Below are 23,026 nucleotides of genomic sequence, written 5' to 3'. Positions count from 1 at the left end.
AAGTACATACCTTGATTGGGACAAGGTGGCACCAGTGGTCAGGTCTAAATTTGAAACGGATTGGGTAGAGTTCAAAAGCAGTCCCTGATTTAACCAAGATGGTCCTGTGGAGATGTCTATAGGAAAAAACAAAAACAGATGGAGGTCTGGTAAGTCCCGTGGCTGCTTTTGCTATGGTCTGAAGACAGCACGGACGAATGAGGCAAGCAGCCCATTCTGTTACAGTCTCCTGCCCTGGGGAGAACCCAGGTTTCTTCAGCTTGGAAAAAGGAAATTTCTAGAACATAAGACTGGGGCAAGGGGGAGGATACAGGGAGACAGACTACAGCTGGAAAGAATTCAAATTCGACCAAGCCCAGACTCTTCATTCTTTTTTTCTTCCAGAAGCCCTTGAGAGGGCATCCCACTGAATATATTGATGGTTGCACTACTCTTGGACACCTGCTGGATGCACCACAAAAGCCTCTGACTGGGGTGTTAACAACCAGAGCAGGAGTGGATAAGCAGTTAAGTCAGAACGTCCTATGTCAGAGGCACAGACACATTCTTGCTCAACCCCCACACCCACTGCCATGTTTTCAAGTGCCCCCCTGGGAACTCAGTGCTATTACTGACCAAGATTTATTCTTTTTCCTGGTATCCTTTGCTTTAAAGCTTGAACTAAACCTTATTTTAAAAGGCTATGCACAGTCACATTTTTCATGAGGGCATTGCTGTTTCAGTCTGCATCAAGTATTTTGGAGATGTATCCTTGCAGTCCTGTTTTCTATGCATTTACTGTATTTCCCCCATCACAACCCTGACTACTTCTTACTGTAACTTTATTATTATTTATTTATGGCTGTGCCGGGTCTTTGCTGCTGCACAGGCTTTTTTCTACTTGTGGCAAGTGGGGGCTGCACTGTAATTGCTGTGCGCAGGCTTCTCACTGTTGGGGCTTCTCTTGCCGCAGAGCACAGGCTCTAGGGCACGCGGGCTTTGGCAGTTGTGGTTCCTGGGCTCTGGAGCACAGGCTCAGGAGTTGTGGCACACGGGCTTAGTTGCTCCCTGGCTTGTGGGATTTTTCCGGATCAGGGATGGAACCCGTGTCTCCTGCATTGGCAGGCGGATTCTTTACCATTGGGCCACCAGGGAGGCCCTGTAACTTATTTAACCCTTGTCTCCTTATCTAGATGGTTAGCTCAGAGAAGGCAGTGACTGGGACAAATAAAATCTAAATGTTAATGAATGAGCATCGTGTATTTCAAAGGTGAGTTTACAACACAGGTGGTAGAAATATCAGAAATGAATTTCTTGAGAAAAAGTTATTTGACTTATGTTGTAAGATGAGACCAAGCATAGGCTCAGAAAAAGGTAAACTGCCAAAATGAGCTTTTATTAATGAAAATAGTCTGGTAATTATTGTGCAAAAAAGAAAAAAAACCACGTGCTAGGACTGGAGGCTCTGCCCTCCCAGCACTACGTGATCAAGTGAGAGGCTCCCGTGCAGGAAACAAGTAAAGTAACTCCTGCATTCATCCTGACATGCCTGTGAACCTTTTCTTCACAGGCTAACTAAAGCAGCTGTGAGGGGGGAAAAAATTCTAAGAACAGCAGGTTTTAAATGGATACAAGAACAAGTTGGTACATGAAGTTAAAGCCAGAATCCTGCACCAAGTATTATTAATTAGTATGTATGGAAACCTTCTGTCAGAACACAGCTCTTGACAGGATACAGCTTCCTTTCACAATGGCTCTGAAAGGCCAACCCACACGACAGTTCTCACAACCCTCCTCAAGGGCCATCCTGTCCCTCTGCACGCTAGAGGCACACGCTTCTGCACCAACCAGAAAGTCTACCCTAGTCTGGAAACGAGGTCATGAAGAGATCAAAACCACAGAGCCCACCTAATCGCCTGGTCTTTTCACTGAGAATGAGCTAAAATAAAGTCCTGGTGACTTACAGAGTAAGAGCCTTTTGCAGACCCTACTGGATGACTAGAATGCCTGAGCTGCTAAGAAAACAGCAGGTCTTCTTCTGGAAGGAGCAAGGGGAGAATGGGGGGGAGGGGGCAGGGGGTGCAAATAGGGGACTGGGAGGCTGAAGGGCAAGACGCGGGGGTCAGACAGGAAGTGTGTGGTGTGAATTTAAGCACTAACTGCAATAAAAACCAAATCTCAATCCAGGCTCTTGTGTTGTGGCTAAAACCATAGAACAGCAGCAACTGCTTTATATCTGGCTTAATAATCGTTAGAGCTAATATTAAAGTGCCTTTAAGATACAGTATGAAACTGTAGGTAGTAATACTTATAAATGAAGGAAACTGGCAAAAAGGTAGAACACTTGTGTTTGTATACCCAAATTATATGTGCACAATATACCATAGTTTTAAGAACTATAATCATAAAGATTTCTTACTTATTGAAAATTTGAATTTTAGGACACGCAAGACAAAGTGTTTCTGCTTTCAAGTATACTCTTATAATGAAAAGATAACCCAGTTTTAAAATGGTCAAAGGATCTGAATAGACCTTTCTTCAAGGAAGATTCACAAATAGTCAATTAGTATATGAGAAGATGCTCACCATCAGCAGTCACTGGGGAAATTCAAATCGAAACCACAGTGAAATACCGTTTCACTTTCACTACCGTGGTGGTAATAAAATAAAATGAACAATAACAAGTGTTGAGAAGGATATGGAGAAATCAGAACCCTCATACATTGCTGGTAGGATTGTAAAATGCTACAACTGCTTTGGGAAATAGTTCAGCACTATCAGAATGCTAAATATAGTTACCATAAGATCAAGGAAACTTTTTAAAAAAGAGATATTGATGTAAAGCCTACTTGCACTCATGCTTCCAGACTAAATAGACTTTATCCTTGTTTATATGTTTTATGGCCACTTATTTAGCACTTGAAAGTTCAAAGTCTATTCAACTGCTCTGCCCTGTTTCCCCACTTTGAGAAACTGTGGTTCCTAAACAGGCTGAATTCAATTGCTACTTACAATGGCACCCCACTCCAGTACTCTTGCCTGGAAAATCCCATGGACGGAGGAGCCTGGAAGGCTGCAGTCCATGGGGTCGCTGAGGATCAGACACGACTGAGCGACTTCACTTTGACTTTTCACTTTCATGCATTGGAGAAAGAAATGGCAACCCACTCCAGTGTTCTTGCCTGGAGAATCCCAGGGATGGGGGAGCCTAGTGGGCTGCCGTCTATGGAGTCACACAGAGTCGGACACGACTGAAGTGACTTAGCAGCAGCAGAAGTTAGTTTGCATGTGTTCCCTGACGCTTGAGTGTTTGCAATTTGATATAAGCATCTGAATGCAGAGTTCCACAAAATAGCAAGAAAAGATAAGAAAGCCTTCCTCAACAATCAATGCAAAGAAATAGAGGAAAACAACAGAATGGGAAAGACTAGAGATCTCTTAATGAAAATTAAGAGATACCAAGGGAACGTTTCATGCAAAGATGGGCTCGATAAAGGACAGAAATGGTATGGACCTAACAGAAGCAGAAGATATTAAGAAGAGGTGGCAAGAATACACAGAAGAACTGTATAAAAAATATCTTCACGACCCAGATAATCACGATGGTGTGATCACTGACCTAGAGCCAGACATCCTGGAATGTGAAGTCAAGTGGGCCTTAGAAAGCATCAATATGAACAAAGCTAGTGGAGGTGATGGAATTCCAATTGAGCTATTTCAAATCCTGAAAGATGATGCTGTGAAAGTGCTGTACTCAATATGCCAGCAAATTTGGAAAACTCAGCAGTGGCCACAGGACTGCAAAAGGTCAGTTTTCATTCCAATCTCAAAGAAAGGCAATGCAAAGAATGCTCAAACTACCACACAATTGCACTCATCTCACACGCTAATAAAGTAATGCTCAAAATTCTCCAAGCCAGGCTTCAGCAATATGTGAACCGTGAACTTCCAGATGTTCAAGCTGGTTTTAGAAAAGGCAGAGGAACCAGAGATCAAATTGCCAACATCCACTGGATCATGGAAAAAGCAAGAGAGTTCCAGAAAAAACATCTACTACTTCTTTATTGACTATGCCAAAGCCTTTGACTGTGTGGATCACAATAAACTGTGGGAAATTTTGAAAGAGATGGGAATACCAGACCACCTGATCTGCCTCTTGAGAAACCTATATGCAGGTCAGGAAGCAATAGTTAGAACTGGACATGGAACAACAGACTGGTTCCAAATAGGAAAAGGAGTTTGTCAAGGCTGTATATTGTCACCCTGTTTATTTAACTTACATGCAGAATACATCGTGAGAAACGCTGGGCTGGAAGACACACAAGCTGGAATCAAGATTGCCAGGAGAAATATCAATAACCTCAGATATGCAGATGACACCACCCTATGGCAGAAAGTGAAGAACTAAAGAGCCTCTTGATGAAAGTGAAAGAGGAGAGTGAAAAAGTTGGCTTAAAGCTCAACAATCAGAAAACTAAGATCATGGCATCTGGTCCCATCACTTCATGGGAAATAGATGGGGAAAGAGTGGAAACAGTGTCAGACTTTATTTTTTGCGGCTCCAAAATCACTGCAGATGGTGACTGCAGCCAGGAAATTAAAAGACGCTTACGACCACCTAGATGGCATATTCAAAAGCAGAGACATTACTTTGCCAACAAAGGTCCGTCTAGTCAAGGCTATGGTTTTTCCAGTAGTCATGTATGGATGTGAGAGCTGGACTGTGAATAAAGCTGAGCGCCGAAGAATTGATGCTTTTGAACTGTGGTGTTGAAGAAGACTCTTGAGAGTCCCTTGGACTGCAAGGAGATCCAACCAGGCCATTCTAAAGGAGATCAGTCCTGGGTGTTCTTTCGAAGGACTGATGCTGAAGCTGAAACTCCAGTACTTTGGCCACCTCATGCGAAGAGCTGATTCACTGGAAAAGACTCTGATCCTGGGAGGGTTGGGGGCAGGAGAAGGCGACTACAGAGGATGAGATGGCTGGATGGCATCACTGACTCGATGGACATGAGTTTGAGTGAACTCTGGGAGTTGGTGATGGACAGGGAGGCCTGGCGTGCTGTGATTCATGGGGTCGCAAAGAGTCAGACAAGACTGAGCGACTGAACTGAACTGATGACTACAAAAAATCTTGTGAATATGCTAAAAATCACTGAACTCTACACTTTAAAGTGGTATATCACACAGTATGGGAATTAAATATCAATATAAAAAATAATGATACCAGTTCACATCCACCTGCCTGGGAAGACAAAACACTTCCACTCTGTTTGTGAGCGTGTACCGTGTTAAAATCAAGTTGGAAAGCCATGGCATCATCTAATAAAGACGAAGATGGGCCTGCCTCGGACCCAGCAATCTCACTCGCAGATACATGCACACGGTCACCGAGAAACAGTAGTGGGAATGTTCAAATAGCACTGTTTAAGTATCAAGAGATGGGAAACAAAACTAAAGGTTTATCATCAGTAAAATGAACAAGGAAACTGTGCTTCTCCACATGCTGGAATTCCACACAGCAGTGAAAATACATCAACTACAGCTACGTGAAATCCTGTGGCTAAATCTAAAGAACATGTTGTTGAGTGAAAGTCAAATCACCAAAGAATATATCAGTTTGGTTCCATTTCTATAAAGGTGAGAATTAGACAAAACTAAATAATAAATTATTTCCAGCTCACTGTATTTTTTTGTGTTTGCATCTCTAAAGAAAAGTAGTGAAACATAAGAAATTCGAGAGGTTATATTTCAGGGTAAGGGAACAGAACTGACGGGGCAGATAGCGGGCACTAATTTTCTATGAGAAAGGTTTTAGCGAGTTAGGGTCTGACATTTAATCAAGGACCACATTGACTGCATTAGTTAACATACCTGTTATATAGCCTTCTAAAGCCTTGGGCACCAGTGATTTAGCAAGTTTCAGATCCTCCAATGAGCATTTGCCTGACTCCAGGCCGAAGGACATCCCCATTCGCTTCAGCACTTCTATGTCATCATGAATCTCGAAGGTGTTGTCAAAATTAAAAAGATATTCAAACCTGTATCAGGAAACAGAGTTAGTGAGGGGTTTCTGTGGTGTCGGGGAGGTCTGAAGAGTGTTGTACTCTGTATATTCAATGAAAGCACGAGGACCTAAGCTCAGCTACGGTATAGAGACTGTTACCGTTTAGGGCAGTGAGTCATTCTGCTGGGTTCAGAAGAATGACATCTCAAATAAACTGTTTTCCCAATTAAAACAACTTTCCTGTGACGGACAACAGGAGTCCTACATTCCAGCCCTCATTAAGCCGTGGCAAAGTGCAGACAGGAATTTTGGTCTAAATCCAGTATTTTTCAAGGTTGTCTATAGCTTTGTCATAAAAGATAAAATATTAAGAAAGCCTTTCCAAGTAGACTTTCTTCCAAAGCAGATGTACAGATGGCCACAAGACCCAAAACTGCTCAACATCACTAATCATGTGGGAAACACAAATCAAAACCACAGTGAAGTATCATCTCACACCTGTCAGAACGGCTATCACCAAAAAGACGACAAATAACAAACACCGGCAGGGATGTGGAGAAAAGGCAACTCTCCTGCACTTGGCTGGGAATGTAAACTGGTGCAGCACTATGGGAAACAGTCTGGAGGCTTCCTCGAAAAAATTAAAAATAGAACTACCGTATTATCCAGCAATTCCAAGTATTTACCCAAAGAAAACAAAAACACTCATTTGAAAAGGTTACACTCATTGATGTGTTATTAATAACAGCCATGATATGGAAGCAACAGAGTCCATCAGTAGATGAATGAGTGAAGATGAGTATGCGCACACACACGGGGACAGTAGTACTCAGCCATAAAGAAACTCGCCATTTGCAAAGATATATTCAGATCTAGAGGCTATTATGCTAAATGAAAGAAACCAGACCGAAAGACAAATATCACATAATCTCATTTATATGTGGAATCTAAAAAACCCAAACAAATAAAAATAGACTCACAGAGAACAAATGAGCGGTTGCCAGAGGGGAGAGGCTGAAGGCAGTAGAGAAACAGGTGAAGGGGGTTGAAAGGTACAAACCTTCAATTATAAAGTAGGCCCCAGGGATACACACAGCATACAGAATATGGCCAGTAATACTGTAATAAGTCTGTAAGGGACAGATGGTTACTAGACTTATCACGGTGATCATTTTGTAATGGATGCAAATGTCAAATCACTATGCTGTATGCCTGAAACTAATACAATACTGTATGTTAAGTATATGTCAATAAAAGTAGGTAAATCAAGCAAAGAAGTCACTGGGAGAAAAAAAAAACATACAGAAAGAAAGCCTTTCCAATTTAGCACCTAACTTTCCTACCATGAGTTGGCCTACTAGGGTTGAGGAAAAAACATTTTGGACGCTTACTTCATTTTCATGAGTCAAGTATTAGCCACATCACACCTTAGATGAACAAAAAATGGAAGGCTTTTTACAAACTAACCAAACCCCCCAAAATGGAAGGCTTTTTACAAACTAACCAAACCCCAAACCCTGTCTTGAGGGTCTCAGGAGTAGAAATGCCCCAAGAAAAAAGTGTCACATATAACACAGAGCACGTTTCCAAATGTTTTTGAAAAGCACCAAATCAGGGTGTCCAGCCACCTGGCAAAGGCTTGCAATAGAGCGGCCACTGTAAGAAATGGCCCTCCTGGCTCCCAGGCTAGGCTCGGAGCAACGTCGCCAGGAGCCTCGGGGACAGAGGGGAGGTAAGCGTGCTGGGACAGTGCTGGGCTTACGCTGTCATGAAATTCTGAGATCTTAGATCAGAGTAAAATTTGTCATTTAAAGCAAAATGCCATACTTGCACCCCACCTTGAGAATCAAGCCCCTGTAAGCAGCTCAGAGCCTCCTTTACACCAGTTGGGGGAGGGCGAGGAAAGGACAAGAGTCAATAACCGCCTGAGAAGGAAGAGGGTCCTTAATCCTCCTAGGCCACTGGTCCCCAGACTTTCCTGCTACTCTTTAAAACTTCAGAGACTAACTGGAATAGAGAATTTTAGTAATGTCCTACCGAACAAGAGGCTAACTAGAGACAGGAACTAGAAATCTAACAGCTTATTCTTCCCAAAGATACATTAACCATTCTGTAAGTCTCGGATTTATGAGAGTATGTGACAAGTCCTTGTAGACACAGGTTTCTGTCAATAAAGTGTGTGAATACTAACACACGTATCTATCATTTACTGCCCCCGGTGCTAGTCCTTTATGACTTCTGTAAACCAGCAAGGTAATTATCAAATACTTTAGAAATCCCTGTTGTTCTTCTTCCTCTTTTTTGGTGCCTTCTTATTTAAGTAACCCATGATCTCTGTACACAGTCAAGACAGGGAAGCAACACTGCCAAGAAAGAGAAAAACCAGGGAGGGTAAGCCCCATGGCCATGGAGTAGCTCCAAGGAGCCCGTAAGTTCTGGCCCCTGGGACCGCCCTGGGCTGTGCCTCTGCACTGATGTGACTCTGAGCCCTCTTTTGGTCTCAGATGTATCCCAACTTGGATGATAAGTTATATGCTGGCTCCTTGGAGCAGCTAATATTTATAAAGCACTTTCCAGGAGTCAGATCTTTTAGAGGCATTACCTTATTTAAGGAAGTATCATCCCCATTTGTTCTTCAGACAAAGCCTTAGAGCAGCTGCTTGGGGGAGCCACAAGCCACATTTCCTTCTGTCTCACTCTGCATCCTATGCCCTCAACTACCTCAATACTGATTCACGGCCTCAGAGCACTACTGTTTTCGTGAAGAATAAAATAAGTTACAAATAAACTGTACTTTGAAAACTGCTATTTCTCACTTACACTATGATAATAGTAATATATTGATATTACCATCAATCTTAGTTACAATGAAAAACATGTTGGTGGAAATGTAAACTGGTGCACCCACTGGAAAACAGTATGGAGGCTTCTCAAAAATTTAAAAATAGATCCAGCAATCCCACTTCTGGGTATATGTATCTGAAGGAAATGAAATAAGCATCCTGAAAAGACGTCTGCACTCCCACGTTCAGTGAGTGCAGCATGACTTGCAATAGCCGAGGCGTGGAAAAAACCTATCATCAGATGAGTGTATTAAAAAACTGTGATGTACTTGAGACAATAGACCATAAAAAAAGACAATGGGCAACAGATCATAAAAAGGAAATCCTGCCATTTGCAACAACACAGATGACAGACCTTATACATGGATCTCAAAAACCAAACTCACAGATGCAGAGAATAGACTGATGGCTGCCAGAGGTAGGGTGGGGTAGGGGGGAGTGGTGAGTGAAATGAATAAAGCTGGTTAAAAGGTACAAACTTCAAGTTGTAAGATAATAAGAAAGCAAGCAAGCAGAGAACGCCATCTAGTACTTTCATTTTTCATCTAGTGCTTTTGTGTCCATTCATTATAAACAGAAGCACGGCTCTTCTACGATATAGCAAAAAAAAGAGAAACTGCTTTAGTGCCACACGCCGATCCCAGCTGTCTGCACCATGAACATGACAACGCACAGTGGACCTGGTGAGCCCACCACATCCCAGACGCTCACCCACCACGTCCCAGACGCTCCCTGACGCTCTGCTCTACCGCAGTGACTTGCCCACTTATCTCATCTGTGTGTGCGTACATGCACGTTCGAGCTTGGGCACCGTTATGTCCTCAGCACAAACAGCACAGTGCCAGGCCCAAGAGGGGGATGTGGAGGGTGAAGAAGGAAGCAAGCACTAGCAGATGACGGCGCTCTTGTTTGAATTGTTTTGTGAGGCCCAAGGGAGTCAGCCTTGGAGGACCCAGATAACATTACAAATGATAGGAAGTACGTTGAACAGAAGGCTGGCCGTGCCCGCTGCCACTGGGTCTCCACTTACTTGTCACTGGAGATGCTGCAGTCTATGACTGTTTTTCTGCTTGTGTTGATGATTATAAATGGCAGCTGAATGGTGGAGTTCAGAGCTGGAGGGCCCTGGTTCTGCTGTTCATTTTGCCGATTTCTTTGTACCAGGTTTTTGAAAGCGATTTGCTGTAAGGATCAACAAAAACGTACAGTCATTTAACGTGGATAAATGAGTTGGAACTAAATGAAGTAAGTACATCTAAAATATAGTTTAAAATTAGAGCATTTAAAGAGACCTTCCACCTATGAGTTAATTAAAATTGAATATTTAAGGAAAAACATTAGAATGATCTAACTCAAGAAATACATTTCAAGGGCAAAAAATATTTATTTAAATGGTATCTAACATATCCTAGTACAAATAATGGGGCCCGCAGTTTCCATCATCCATAGAAAAAGGATCTTACAAATCTGAGAGAGAGAGTGGTACCTGCACCTCTTCTCAGCGTAGGTGATACAGCAAGAGTGGACTTGTTTTCTATTTAACTAACACAGACTCCTGAGGATTTAGGGTTAAATATGTCTCTCAGATCATCCCGCCCAGAAACATACAAACTATACAAAGCCTCAGAACCCTTTCTTCAAGTGAAATCTTCTGGGACACCCACTGTTTATAAAACAGATGAACACATCCTTGCTCTGGTTGGCTGCACTGAGGCTGAGTCCTGAGCCCTGCCAGCTCTGCCCTCATTCACCCTTTGGGCTCCTTCACAGAACTTCCAAGCATCTATAGGGCACAGTTTGGAATCTAGCCCAAGCCCCTCCCCAGCTGACATCTTTCAGAAGAGGAACCTGAGGCTTAGCACTAATTTATAAGGTATATCAAGGCCCGAATCTTTGCACTGAATCTTGCTATTACCTTTAAACTATAACCATTACTCAAAAGCCAAGGAAAGTGACCCTACCACCCTCTTTTAAATAAGGCAAATGTATCACAGAATTCCACAGGTAGAAAGACCTTACACAGTGAAGTCTTTCATCTGCTTGCAGAACAGATACTGGTTAAAAGAGCTCCTGAAGTCAGAGCCTTTCATCCCTTCCATCAGCTTGTTCCCTCTGCTCACCCAGTAGTGATGCATTTCAGTTATTTTCTATGTTTTAGCAACTTTATCCTAGCAGTGTTTATTTTAGGTCCTGGGCCTTAACTGAAGTTTGATTAAAATTTATGTTGTCTTAAAATGGTTGGGTGCTAGCTCCCTAAAAAGTAAACATTTACTCCTTTAAAATGCACAAAACAGAAGGGACACCAATTTATTCTAGCCTGACAGTGTGTCTAGAACCATCACTGTCAACACCATTCATTACCAAACGTTACTTGTAACAAACTTACTAATTTGTTATTTTCTGCTGCTAATGAACTAAGGCAATTATATTCAATGCTTAGCTCATTTAATATTGAGGAAAAATATGCTGAAGCTATAAAACTCAGAAAAAGAATTATATGTTTGAATACCTCCACCTGGCTATCTTACTCTTCTAGAAAACACATCCTGGAGACAGCCCATACTTGGCCTAGCTTTGTGGTCTTAGTGGCATGGGAGGGCCTGGGTAGAGGTAGAAATATAAACAGCGGTAAGTAAAAGTTGTTACATATTCATGATTCACTGTTCTATACTGCGCACATTTAATAGCATCAAAGACTGTTCTTGGGAAAAGAGCTGTAAATATACATACAATGTTATTTTGATAGTAAGAAGAAAAATCACCCCATTTGTTCTAAACTGGTTTTCTTATTTGTTGCCATTTATCTTTAGCCTTTAGTTCTCTTCCAGGCTTATTAACATTTATTTCAGAGGCTAAACAGCTTTAGGTATTTTTAGACATTCATTTTGCTCTGCATTAGTAGCTCTGGGAAAGTTTAAGGGCTGGAAGGGACAATGATATAGATAAAAGTAGGACATCTGGGTCATCTGTGGGCAGAATCAGCGCATACCATGCCTCTCCTACACGACCAAGAGAAGAGGTGGCATGTAAGTGAAAGGGACTTGGGTCATGTGATGTCAGTAGCTGTGACATTCACTAGTTAAAAAATTAAGCTAGCTTAGCCACAGAGAAGTAAATTATTTGTGTTCAGGGACGACTTGCTTAATGTACTTTCTGTGACAACTTCGTAATTTGCTGCAAGAAAGAAAAAGGAAACACTAGGAGGAAATAAGCCGTGTGTCTACCAGGAGACTAGAAGTAGTTGTTCTCAGTTATATTTTGTGCTTCATTTCACTGTTCAGAGAGACGTGCTTTTATAAATGTTGACAGCTAGGTTGCGCCTGGGTTGAAATCTTCTGCAAATACTTGGTTTGAGACAGAAGAGAAAAAGAAATTTAGGACTTAAAAAAAAAAAAAAAAACAGCAACGTTCATCGTAGAAAGGGGAAAAATATTCCAGGTCACATTTTTTTTTTTTTGGCCATACCGAGAAGCATGTGGGATCTCAGTTCTCTGAGCAGGGACTGAAGATGGAACCCACACCCCCTGCACTGGAAGCCCGAAGTCTTAAGCACTGGACTGCCAGAGAAGGCCTCTGGTCCATTCCTTGCGCTGGTCGTCTAGTGATGGGAAAGCCCACATACATGAGGGCGATCTGGCCCAGCACAAGTCTTTCTGATCAACAGATAATTACAGACACGCTGATAAACAGGTTTTCATAATAACATGCCAAAAAGGGAGCCCCCAAATGTTCCATGAGAGCTCTGAGGAAATGTAAGAAGGGCCAAGCACAGGGTTTGGGGACTGTGAGTGGGGAGGGAAACACTGATGCAAGACAGACGACAGACAGGCAGCCAGGGAAGCTGACGGGGTGGGGGCGAGGGTCTCTCAGGAAGCGGAGCTGTCCAGGGAGGGGCACAGGAAAATCTGTCAGCTTTCAAGTTGTTTGTTTTTAAAGCTACAGAGTGTTCTCTTCATACAAAACCCACTCTGGAAATCCAATATGAAAAATACATGAGACCGGCTCTGGAGGGAGCTCCTCAGGGAGGTCCCACAAGGGTCAGTATGGGACACAGACACAGAAGAGCAAGAAAAAGAGAGGTGCCTGATGAGGACGGAGCATCATCCCGGGCTGTCTGTGTCGGGGGCTCTGCTCCATCTGCGGCTGCTCCCGTCCCTACCAGCTTCCTCCCACCCCATCCTTCTAGACCACACACAGCTAACAGTCTGTTCCTGCCTCTCTGATGTGTATTCGAATATGAAAAAACAAACAGTAAGGATCAAGAAAGGAAAAACAGAAATCTGGAATACGTAGGAATATTTAACCTATTCTGTCCATGAGACAAAGTGAGTATTTTAAGGGGGATAAACAAACAAACCAAAAAAAAAAACTGTTACACTTATTTGGTAACTTATTGCTCCCTTTATTTCTGAAAAGTGGACTATATCAGAAATGAAATAGGACCTATGGTTGCTCAAGTCAAAATGGGTTTTAGATTGGCTGAAAGTTTTTCATATAAATACATTTTGCTGATTAAAAACAAAAGTACAAAGACTTGTTGGCTCATTTTAAAAAGTTTTCTGATTGGTTTGAAAATGTCTTGCTGTACTGCTCAAAGTAGATTTCTCCACCAACTGAAATGACCAAAAGTAGGTTAAAAAAAAACCCCACCTACCCCGTGATTTTACCTCACATGATTTTCTACAGAGCCTCTATTTTTTAAATTATCAAATTCTAGACAATTATTTTAAAAAGTATAAATACAGGGATCTACATTACACTGTAAAATTTAATTTTCCTAAATGGAAATGCATTTTAAGTTTTGGTATTGCTACAAAGCTGAATATGTCATAACGTCATCCACAGATAGTAAGTATTAACATTACAGGTGGATCCGATTATTTTACTAGAGCGGGTAGTCATTCCCTTCTCCAGGGGATCTTCCCAATCCAGCATCTCCTGCATTGCAGGTACATTCTTTATCATTTGAGCCACCAGGGAAGCCCGAAACTACTCAAAACACCTAAAATTTAATTAGCCTTACTCCTTCATATTCCAAATAAGGGCTAAAATAATTTCTGCTCAGAGTAGGAATAAAAGTAAAAAATAAACTGTTGAGTAATATGTTCCACATTAGAGCTGCCATGAGGCCCCAGATGATGGTGAGATGGGACCATCTTCTTAACTTTTTACTTTATACTGAAATACAACTGACTAACAACGTTGTGATCGTTTCAGGTGGACAGAAAGTGACTCAGCCATACATATACATGTATCCATTCTCCCCCAAACTCCCCTGAGATGGACCGCCTTAAAGGCAGATCGTGTGGCGAGTCACAGGCTCAGGTCTTGGGACGACGCGCTAGTGCAGCCCCACCAGGTATCTGAAGGCCCCCAAAGCAGAAAACACGGACTCAGCAAGCTGGGGAGAAGCAGACACACGCAGAGAAGGTAATGAACACATCCCGGCTTCTTTACCTGCAGGAGAAGTTCTTGAAGCTGAGCCCGCTTCTGCTTTATCCGTTCTATCCGCCTCTGCTTCTCTATCTTTAAAACACAGGTTACAAAATAGCATGAGCATGTAGAGTAGAAAATGCTGCTCACTTTTCAGGTCTCAGTTCTGAGACATCAAGAATTTTCCTTAAAGACAGGCAACCTATTTAACTACTGGCGCCAATAAAGGTAGATTCCGCCTTCTGGGGTCAGGTAAGCAAGGAGGCAAGACAGCAGAATTGTAGCAATCGCCATCAAACGACATCCATCCCCCTAATGAACACTTGATCTGTGGGACTGGCTCTATTTATTTCACAAGCGCCAAGCAGAGTCACAGCTAACACTTGAAAAAGTGAAAGTGAAGTCGCTCAGTCATATCCAACTCTTTGTGACCCCGTGGACTGCAGTCTACCAGGCTCCTCCGTCCATGGGATTTCCCGTCAGTCACAGCTGACACCTGGTGAACACCTATTCTACGTGTCAGCGGTCACCTGAGCGCTGGACACACGGTCTCTTAATTCGTCTTCACAAAACCCTGGACATAAGTATGGCTGTTACCCTCTTTGCAGTAGGAAACAGAGGCACAGAGGGCGAAGAATCTGTCCAAGGTCACACCGCTGGTGGATGGCAAGAGCCAGGATTTGAATCAAAGCCACCTGGTTTAAGAGATCCCATTATTAATTGCTTTGCTCTATCAACCTCCCAGAATGAGGTAAGATCTCATTTAAGATCTCCGTTTAACTGCTTTTTTTAGTGTGACTTGTGGGATTTTAATTCCCTGACCAGGAATCAAACTCACGCTCTCCGCACTGAAAGCACAGAGTCCTAACCACTGGTCCACCAGGGAAGACGGTCCCTAGAGCAGTTTCTTAATCTTCCCTCTTTTAAACAGGCACAGCTGCTGATACAGGGCTCCTACATATTCAATACACAGTTCCTACCTGCAGTAAGAGACACGGTTATGGGACAAATTTCCTAGCTTCAACCAACTACTGTTTTCCTCAACCTCACAGCTACCTAGAAAACATAGATTAAGGTCTGGAATATCCCTGTGGATGAGCTCCTCACTGTGTCTTTGGGCAAAAGCCAATGACATCTAATATCATCTTTCTTGTCTACTCCAACAGCATCTTTCTTACTTGCTCCCCATCTAGTCCCCGCCGGGAGTTTATCTCATGGTTCCTCTAATCACAACCACTTGAACCCCGAAACACTTAAGATCCACTGTAAGATCTGTGTGCTCTGTCACATGTGAAAAGATGCTGCTGGGGTTTTCCCCAGCATCTGACACTGCTGACAGAGCAGCTCCAACTGCCCCTCAGGCCTTGCATCCAACCAGGCCAAGTGGTACTGATTCTGCCTCTAAAACACTTCTCCAGTCTCACTGTCATGGCCAGAACTCAGCCCCTCTCCGACCCACCCCCTCACCTTCCTGTCAGTCCGGCTTACAACCCACTGGCAGACTGACCCTTTGGATTACACTCCCTCAGCCCTCTTCTTTGTAATTCTCCAGTAGTTCCTACTGCCCGTAGATCAGGTTGCAACTACTTCGCACCCAGGAACCTACCCTCTCTTTGACCTGTGCTCTGGCCACACCCAGCTGCGGGCACGCCTTCCTCCACCTGCCTCATTCCGGGCAGTGTCTCTGCCTCCCTGCCCTAAACCACTTGGCAAACTCCTCCTACAGCACAGGGGTATTTTTATCTCTTGGTAAAGCCCAACCCCGCTCCCTCCCTCCATTATACCCCTTTTCCAGAGAATCTGTACATACTTCTTTCATAGGAGTCATCACAATTTTGGTAAGTCCTTTTACATTTCTGCTCTCCTCAATTAGAATGAAAGCTGCTTGGGATCGGAATCTCATATAATCTTTCATTTAAGCACACGGGAGATGTTAAGAGATTTTTGCTTACTTAGGCTTTGATACCAGCTTAGTATTACTTGTAATTAAAATAACCCTCAAATTTTACTCTATTGGGAGGAGAAAAAAGGACATTTCCATTGAAGCACATGAATGACATTATTTTATAACTTCTGATGACTGCCAGGTTTTCTCCCTCCATCCACAAGTATATTAATACTAAAATTTTTTGATTTGCTAGGGGAAAAGAGGGACTAAGCAAAACATGAAATCAACCTAGTCACGTCTAAAGCTGTAGTTAGCCTTTTGGATATGATAGTAAAATTATGTCAAATCAATTTACAAATAATATGTCAGGGCACATGCTCACTTAGGAAAGCTTTTCTGTAATGATTGAAGTTCAAAGAATAAAACATGCTTTTGCACACATCACCCCAAATTCTTGTAAGCTGAACATTCTACCCATTCTGATAAAGATTTAAAGGAAATTCCATATTCTCCTGCCACTAATTCTAGAGTTGAAGGTAAAAGTTTAAATACAAGAAAGCCAACTTTAATCCATTCTTTCAGATTTATACAGCAAGTATTTCATCAAATAAGATCATTTCCAGTACACAAGTCAATGAAAATTTATTAGTAGAGTGCTCAGAATTAGAATAAAACAAAGATGTTCTCAAAAAAAAAGAGAAAAAAAAATTTCAAGTCATTTCATTTCATGTTTCATCAGGACATCTGTCAGACTAGACTTCTCAAAATCTCCTTCCAGTTCTGAAATTCTACCTAGGAGAGACTTTAAAGAAAAAAGGCATACTATGCATGAATAAATAGCTATGAATATTTTAATACTATGTGACTGTATTTCTAAATTAAGACGTCTCTGATGTAAAATAAAGCAAAGTACTATCTGTAAACAGATTTTCTTCACTTACCTCCAGGTTTTGACATTCCTGAGCAGAATTGGTAGGCAGGCCAATCCACTTGATTTCTTTTTTTTCCTTTGAAATTATGTTCATTGCCATCAGCACATTTAAAGCATCATAAACTCTTCGCCTAATGTTCTTCTGATCATAAGCCTGCTAAAAGAAATATGTTTATTGAGTGATAAACTTTAAAGGTCATGATATAGTCACAAGGTATTAAAATATTTAACAATAATTTCATAAGTATCTTCAAAGTTCTGAAAGAATTCTTCACCCTGTGAAAGTATCCTTCAAAACTAAAGATTAAAAAAAAAGTAAAGATGAAATAAAGATACTTTCAAGCAATCTAAAACACAAAACAATCTTAAAAATAAGGATTATGTTCCTAATATATCTAAATTAAATGATGCAAAAGGGCCTCTTCTAAGTCAAAGGAAAAGAATCTAAGATAGGAACTTGGAGATGATGTAAGAGGACATGAAGACCAACTCAAAAGGTAAATCTCAATTAATACTCATTATAAATTACAATGTCTTGGGGAGTCTAGAATATAAAAAGAACTAATATACAGGACAGTAATACCAGACCACCTGACCTGCCTCTTGAGAAACCTGTATGCAGGTCAGGAAGCAACAGTTAGAACTGGACATGGAAAAACAGACTGATTCCAAATAGGAAAAGGAGTACATCAAAGCTGTATATTATCACCCTGCTTATTTAGCTTATATGCAAAGTACATTATGAGAAACACTGGGCTGGAGGAAGCACAAGCTGGAATCAAGATTGCTGGGAGAAATATCAATAACCTCAGATATGCAGATGACACCACCCTTATGGCAAAAAGTGAAGAACTAAAGAGCCTCTTGATGAAAGTGAAAGAGGAGAATGAAAAAGTTGGCTTAAAACTAAACATTCAGAAAACTAAGATCATGGCATCTGGTCCCATCACTTCATGGCAAATAGATGGGGAAACAGTGGAAGCAGTGGCTGCCTTTATTTTTCTGGGCTCCAGATTCACTGCAGATGGTGACTGCAGCCAGGAAATTAAAAGACGCTGACTCCTTGGCAGAAAAGTTATGACCAACCTAGACAGCATCTTAAAAAGCAGAGACATTACTTTGTCTACAAAGGTCCGTCTAGTCAAGGCTATGGTTTTTCCAGTAGTCATGTATGGATGTGAGAGTTGGACTATAAAGAAACCTGAGTGCAGAAGAATTGATGCTTTTGAACTGTGGTGTTGGAGAAGACTCTTCAGAGTCCCTTGGACTGCAAGGAGATCCAACCAGTCCATCCTAAAGGAAATCAGTCCTGAATATTCATTGGAAGGACTGAAGCTGAAACTCCAATCTTTTGGCCACCTGATGTGAAGAGCTGACTCATTTGAAAAGACCCTGATGCTGGGAAATATTGAGGGCAGGAGGAGAAGGGGATGACAGAGGATGAGACGGTTGGATGGCATCACTGACTCAATGGACATGGGTTTGGGTGGACTCTGGGAGTTGGTGCTGGACAGGGAGGCCTGGCGTGCTGAGGTTCATGGGGTGGCAAAGAGTCAAACACGATTGAGCGACTGAACTGAACTGAACTGAATACTATATATAGGAGAAAGGGGTAATGGAGTTAAAGTGGGCTAAGGTCTTGTAGTGTCTCTGAGGATGTCAGACTTTGAAAAGTCCAAGATGTACCCTTTAAGTTCTAGTTAGCAGTGCTTCTCAAAATGTGTTCCACACACTAGTGCTGATCTGCAAACTGTTGTACACTATGAAAATGGTGAACCTGAACAAAATGTAATCACACAGATCACTAGGCACACTGTGTAGTTCAGCTGACCTTTTTTGGTAGCAAGACTTTATAATAACAGAAATTATGTTAACTTACAGTGTGGGAAAGCCCCTTATCTTTTGGTGGACAGGCAGTTTCTAAGAACTGAATCCAACCAATCAAATGCCATGATAATAAAAGATGGTGGACAACACTGAATCCACTTAAATACAGAAGTAAAATTAAATAAAGGGCTTCCTGGTGGCTCAGAGGTTAAAGCGTCTGCCTGCAACGCGGGAGACCTGGGTTCGATTCCTGGGTAGGGAACATCCCCTGGAGGAGGAAATGGCAACCCACTCCAGTATTCTTGCCTAGAGAATCCTATGGACAGAGGAGCCTGGTGGGCTGTAGTACACGGGGTTGCAAAGAGTCGGACACGACTGAGCAACTTCATTTCACTTATATAAAAGGGAGATTTTAAGTTATAGAACTGAATGTAAATATTAGAAATCCCAATACTGTAGAAAATGAGAAAATAACAACAGACGTTAGGAGGCAACAGCAAGTCTGCTGATTTCCTCTTCTTTTTTTAGAAATAGTTTGTGCTTTTGTTTTTTTAAAGTATTTTTTGGCTGCGCTGGGTCTTGGTTGCAAAACGAGGCATCTATTAGTTGCAGCCTGTGGGATCTTTAGTCCCAGCCTGCGAACTCTTAGTTGGAGCATGCGAGATATAATTCCCTGACCAGGGATTGAACCAGGGCCCCCCTGCATTGGAAGCGAGGAGTCTTAGCCACAGGACCAGCAGGGAAGTACCCGATTTCCTCTTCTTTGATACTGGAAGGAATTATGAATTCAAAGCAGATGAACTATTCAAAACAGATGAACTAAGCAATAATTTTAGCACAATATATTCAAAGTCATAAAAACAACTATAATTATAACATTCTTTTAACAACGGCCACTAGTATATTCACCTGAATCCTGTGGTAGAGGGGAAAGAGGGGAAAGATGGGAGATGGGAACACAACAGGCATAGGGATTTATTTTTTCTTCCATAATCAATCACAGTCCATAGGTGATAACTCAAGAAATGAAATACTGAAATTACTGAAATTATAAAATACTGGTTATAATAAAAATAACTTTAAAGAATTACAGACTACAGGGCCTCCAAATTATGAGAAAAACAAAGTAGTGAATCAACAGAAAAAAAAAAAATCCTTGCTTATATTCAGGAGTGGGGATGGGGGCGTGGTTACTAAAAATGTGTGTTAGATATTGAAAAGTGCTAAGAAGAAATGCTTCACTTTAGTGACATCTGAGTGAAAATTAGACGGGAGAAAAGAACTGTATGGAAACCCCCAGCAAAGAACACGTGTGGCTGCGTGTAGTAACTGAGAGGGTGCTCGGTAGCAGACGAGAGGCAGCAGAGGGCCAGGTCCCACAGGGCCTGCTGCACCATTCAGAGAGACTCTCAGTCAAATTTAGAAAGCCATATACTTTCAAGCGCCCAGGGAAATTAAATAGAAATTACCATACAAGAGCTCACAAGAAACATCTCAAAGCAATCCCCCCCTTAAGGAAACAGTTTGACTCAAAATTTCTGATCACAGGTAATAAAAGTCAAAATTCATGACAATAAACAAAAATTCCTATCACCTAGAACTATAAGAAACTTCAATGCAATTCTTAAGCCAAAGTTACAGAATAAAGAGTAACATACCAGAATGAATGGGGATATGGGTAGTGTACAAGAGGAAAATAACAGCCATAAAGACTTTCAATATTAAACAAAGAAATTAAAAGTAAATAAAGCATATATCACAGTCTTCAGGGTAGAGAAATAATAAAAGTAACTTCAGGAAAGAGAACAGAATATTAAATACAGATAAAAACAGAAATTAACTTCAGAACCGGAGGTCCATACAAACAAATCCAAGAGATTTTTGGGGGGGGAATACAATCGCAAATAATTTGGAAAACATGGATGAAATGGAGAATGTTCTAAGAAAACAAAAAAACACCAAACTGACTCAAAGGGAGAAAGCAATTTTAAAGAGATGGATTACCAAATAAGAAATGAAGAAAGCTATCTAAACCCCCCACTGAATCACCACAGTTATCTCAGGTGATTTCCATTAGATTGCAGGGAACAAAACTAGACATCCCATGCCATTAAATCTGTGATGGAGTAAAGCAAAAGAGAAAGCGAAGACCTCTAAACTTATTTTATAAAGCCAGCATGACACTACTTATCAAAACTGAAAAGATGGTACTGATTGCAAACAGGTGCCATGGAGGCTGGCAAGCAGGTCAAAAGTGGGCTCTTGAGTCTAAAAGGCATCACGGAGCTCGGCGTGACCAAGCAGAAGGAGGAACAGGACAAAGACAAATCAAAACTTGAGGAAGCAATGGGAATGAGTATAAAGAACAAGGAGGAGGGACTTCCCTGGTGGCCCAGTGATTAAGACTCCAAACTTCTAATGCAAAGGGTGCAGGTTCAAACCCTTGTCAGGACGGTAAGCTCCCACATGCCACAGGGCATGGACAAAAAATAAAAAGAACAAGAAGCAGTGTGGCCTGGGACAAGGGTACTTCCACACAGTTGGCCTTCGAGGAGATGCAATAGAAATGGCAAGTGGGGAGGATCCTGAAGAAAGCTTCCCAAACTCACAAGCTGAAAGCAGAGGGCTCAAGAGGCACCTGGACACACTCACTAGCACCGTGACACGCCCCGAGTGCCCTGGGGGAAGCAGCGCCCCTGCCTGGGGCATGGAGGGGCGTGGAAGGTAACTGGGGTCATGTTTGGTGCCCTTGGTATTTTCTATAAACATTCTTTTACACACACCCTGTATCTTCTCCTGAGGCAGCGCTTTCCAAAGCAGTGTGCCTTCACTGTGGAATTTGATTAAAGTCAGTTCAGTTCAGTCGCTCAGTTGTGTCTGATTCTTTGCGACCCCATGAACCGCAGCACGCCAGGCCTTCCTGTCCAGCACCAACTCCTGGAGTCCATCCAAAACCGTGTCCATTGAGTCAATGATGCCATCCAACCATCTCATCCTCTGTCGTCCCCTTCTTTTCCTGCCCCCAATCTTTCCCAGCTTCAGGGTCTTTTCCAATGAGTCAGCTCTTTGCATGAGGTGGCCAAAGGACTGGAGTTTCAGCTTCAACATCAGTCCTTCCAAAGAACACCCAGGACTGATCTCCTTTAGGATGGACTGGTTGGATCTCCTTGCAGCCCAACGGACTCTCAAGAGTCTTCTCCAACACCACAGTTCAAAAGCATCGATTCTTCTGCGCTCAGCTTTCTTTATAGTCCAACTCTCACATCCACACATAACCACTGGAAAAACTATAGCCTTGACTAGACAGACCTTTGTTGGCAAAGTAATCTCTCTGATTGAAGTCAAACTAATACTCTATTTTGATTTCTGAGTAGCACACAGGCAATAAACCATTTTAGTGTGGACTGGGAATTTTTGAGAGTTTATCCAGAGATTAACGTTATTTCTGTGTATATGCTATGGAAATGTGTTTTTACCTCTGAGTTGCACTTAACTCTTTGAAGCCCACCAGCTGGCTCTGCTGGAACCTGACTCCAGAGGATAAGGAGCCAATGCCAGGATGGCCTGCAGCACGTAGACCCCTGGGGGGCCCTGCATGGGCTGCCCTGCCAGGCTCCTCTTAGCTTGGGGCTTATGCTCTTCCGTCCAGGCCCTGGGGAAGCGATTTGAAGCTTCATGGCCTTCAGCCTGCCTCCCCAGCCACTTGGCCAAAGAGACAATGCAGCCTGGTAATCAGCACAACCACCTAAGGCAAGGACGGAACATACAGCTTGTCCCTTTCTGAACCAGGCCAGCTCGCAGCCTCTTCTCCGAATATCTTCATTCCAGACATGTGTCTAGCGGGTGTTGCCATGGCAGACATCACTAATCAAGCACAGCACTCTTTGTAAAAGAATCCAGGCACAGTCTGCCTCCTTATCCTCGACCCTAAGGTCCAAGTAGCTCCTGTATTTACTCAGGGTTGACACATAAAATGTTTGACATTCCTGGCCTAAGGATACCTCAAGGGCAACAGGAACAAGGAGGCAGAGTCCCAGCACAGAAAGACAAGGGTGTGGTCAGAAGGCAGTACCAAGCTCCCAATGCTGGAGAGCCAGGGTCTATGAGGGCCTGTGTGC

At 42.4% G+C, this 23,026-nt stretch overlaps 1 protein-coding gene across 7 annotated transcripts in view; it reads right to left on the bottom strand.

Moving 5' to 3' along the window:
- The window catches only part of TFDP2 (transcription factor Dp-2), a 205,013-nt gene that overhangs the window by 6,304 nt on the left and 175,683 nt on the right, over window positions 1-23,026 (bottom strand). For 5 of the 7 annotated variants that reach the window (XM_027544446.1, XM_027544465.1, XM_027544476.1 and 2 more), the window contains 5 exons: window positions 17,092-17,238; window positions 14,287-14,355; window positions 9,860-10,011; window positions 5,854-6,020; window positions 11-116 (listed from right to left, as the gene is read on the bottom strand). In XM_027544446.1, coding sequence (XP_027400247.1) covers window positions 11-116; window positions 5,854-6,020; window positions 9,860-10,011; window positions 14,287-14,355; window positions 17,092-17,238 — 641 coding nt within the window. The remainder of the gene's footprint in view (window positions 1-10; window positions 117-5,853; window positions 6,021-9,859; window positions 10,012-14,286; window positions 14,356-17,091; window positions 17,239-23,026) is intronic. The other 2 variants (XM_027544455.1, XM_027544501.1) reach the window with 1 other exon arrangement.

The sequence above is a fragment of the Bos indicus x Bos taurus genome, chromosome 1 (genome assembly GCF_003369695.1).
Source record: "Bos indicus x Bos taurus breed Angus x Brahman F1 hybrid chromosome 1, Bos_hybrid_MaternalHap_v2.0, whole genome shotgun sequence".
Lineage (NCBI taxonomy): Eukaryota > Metazoa > Chordata > Mammalia > Artiodactyla > Bovidae > Bos > Bos indicus x Bos taurus.
Note: the sequence above shows the minus strand (reverse complement) of the source record. Positions and strands in the feature narration are given on the sequence as shown.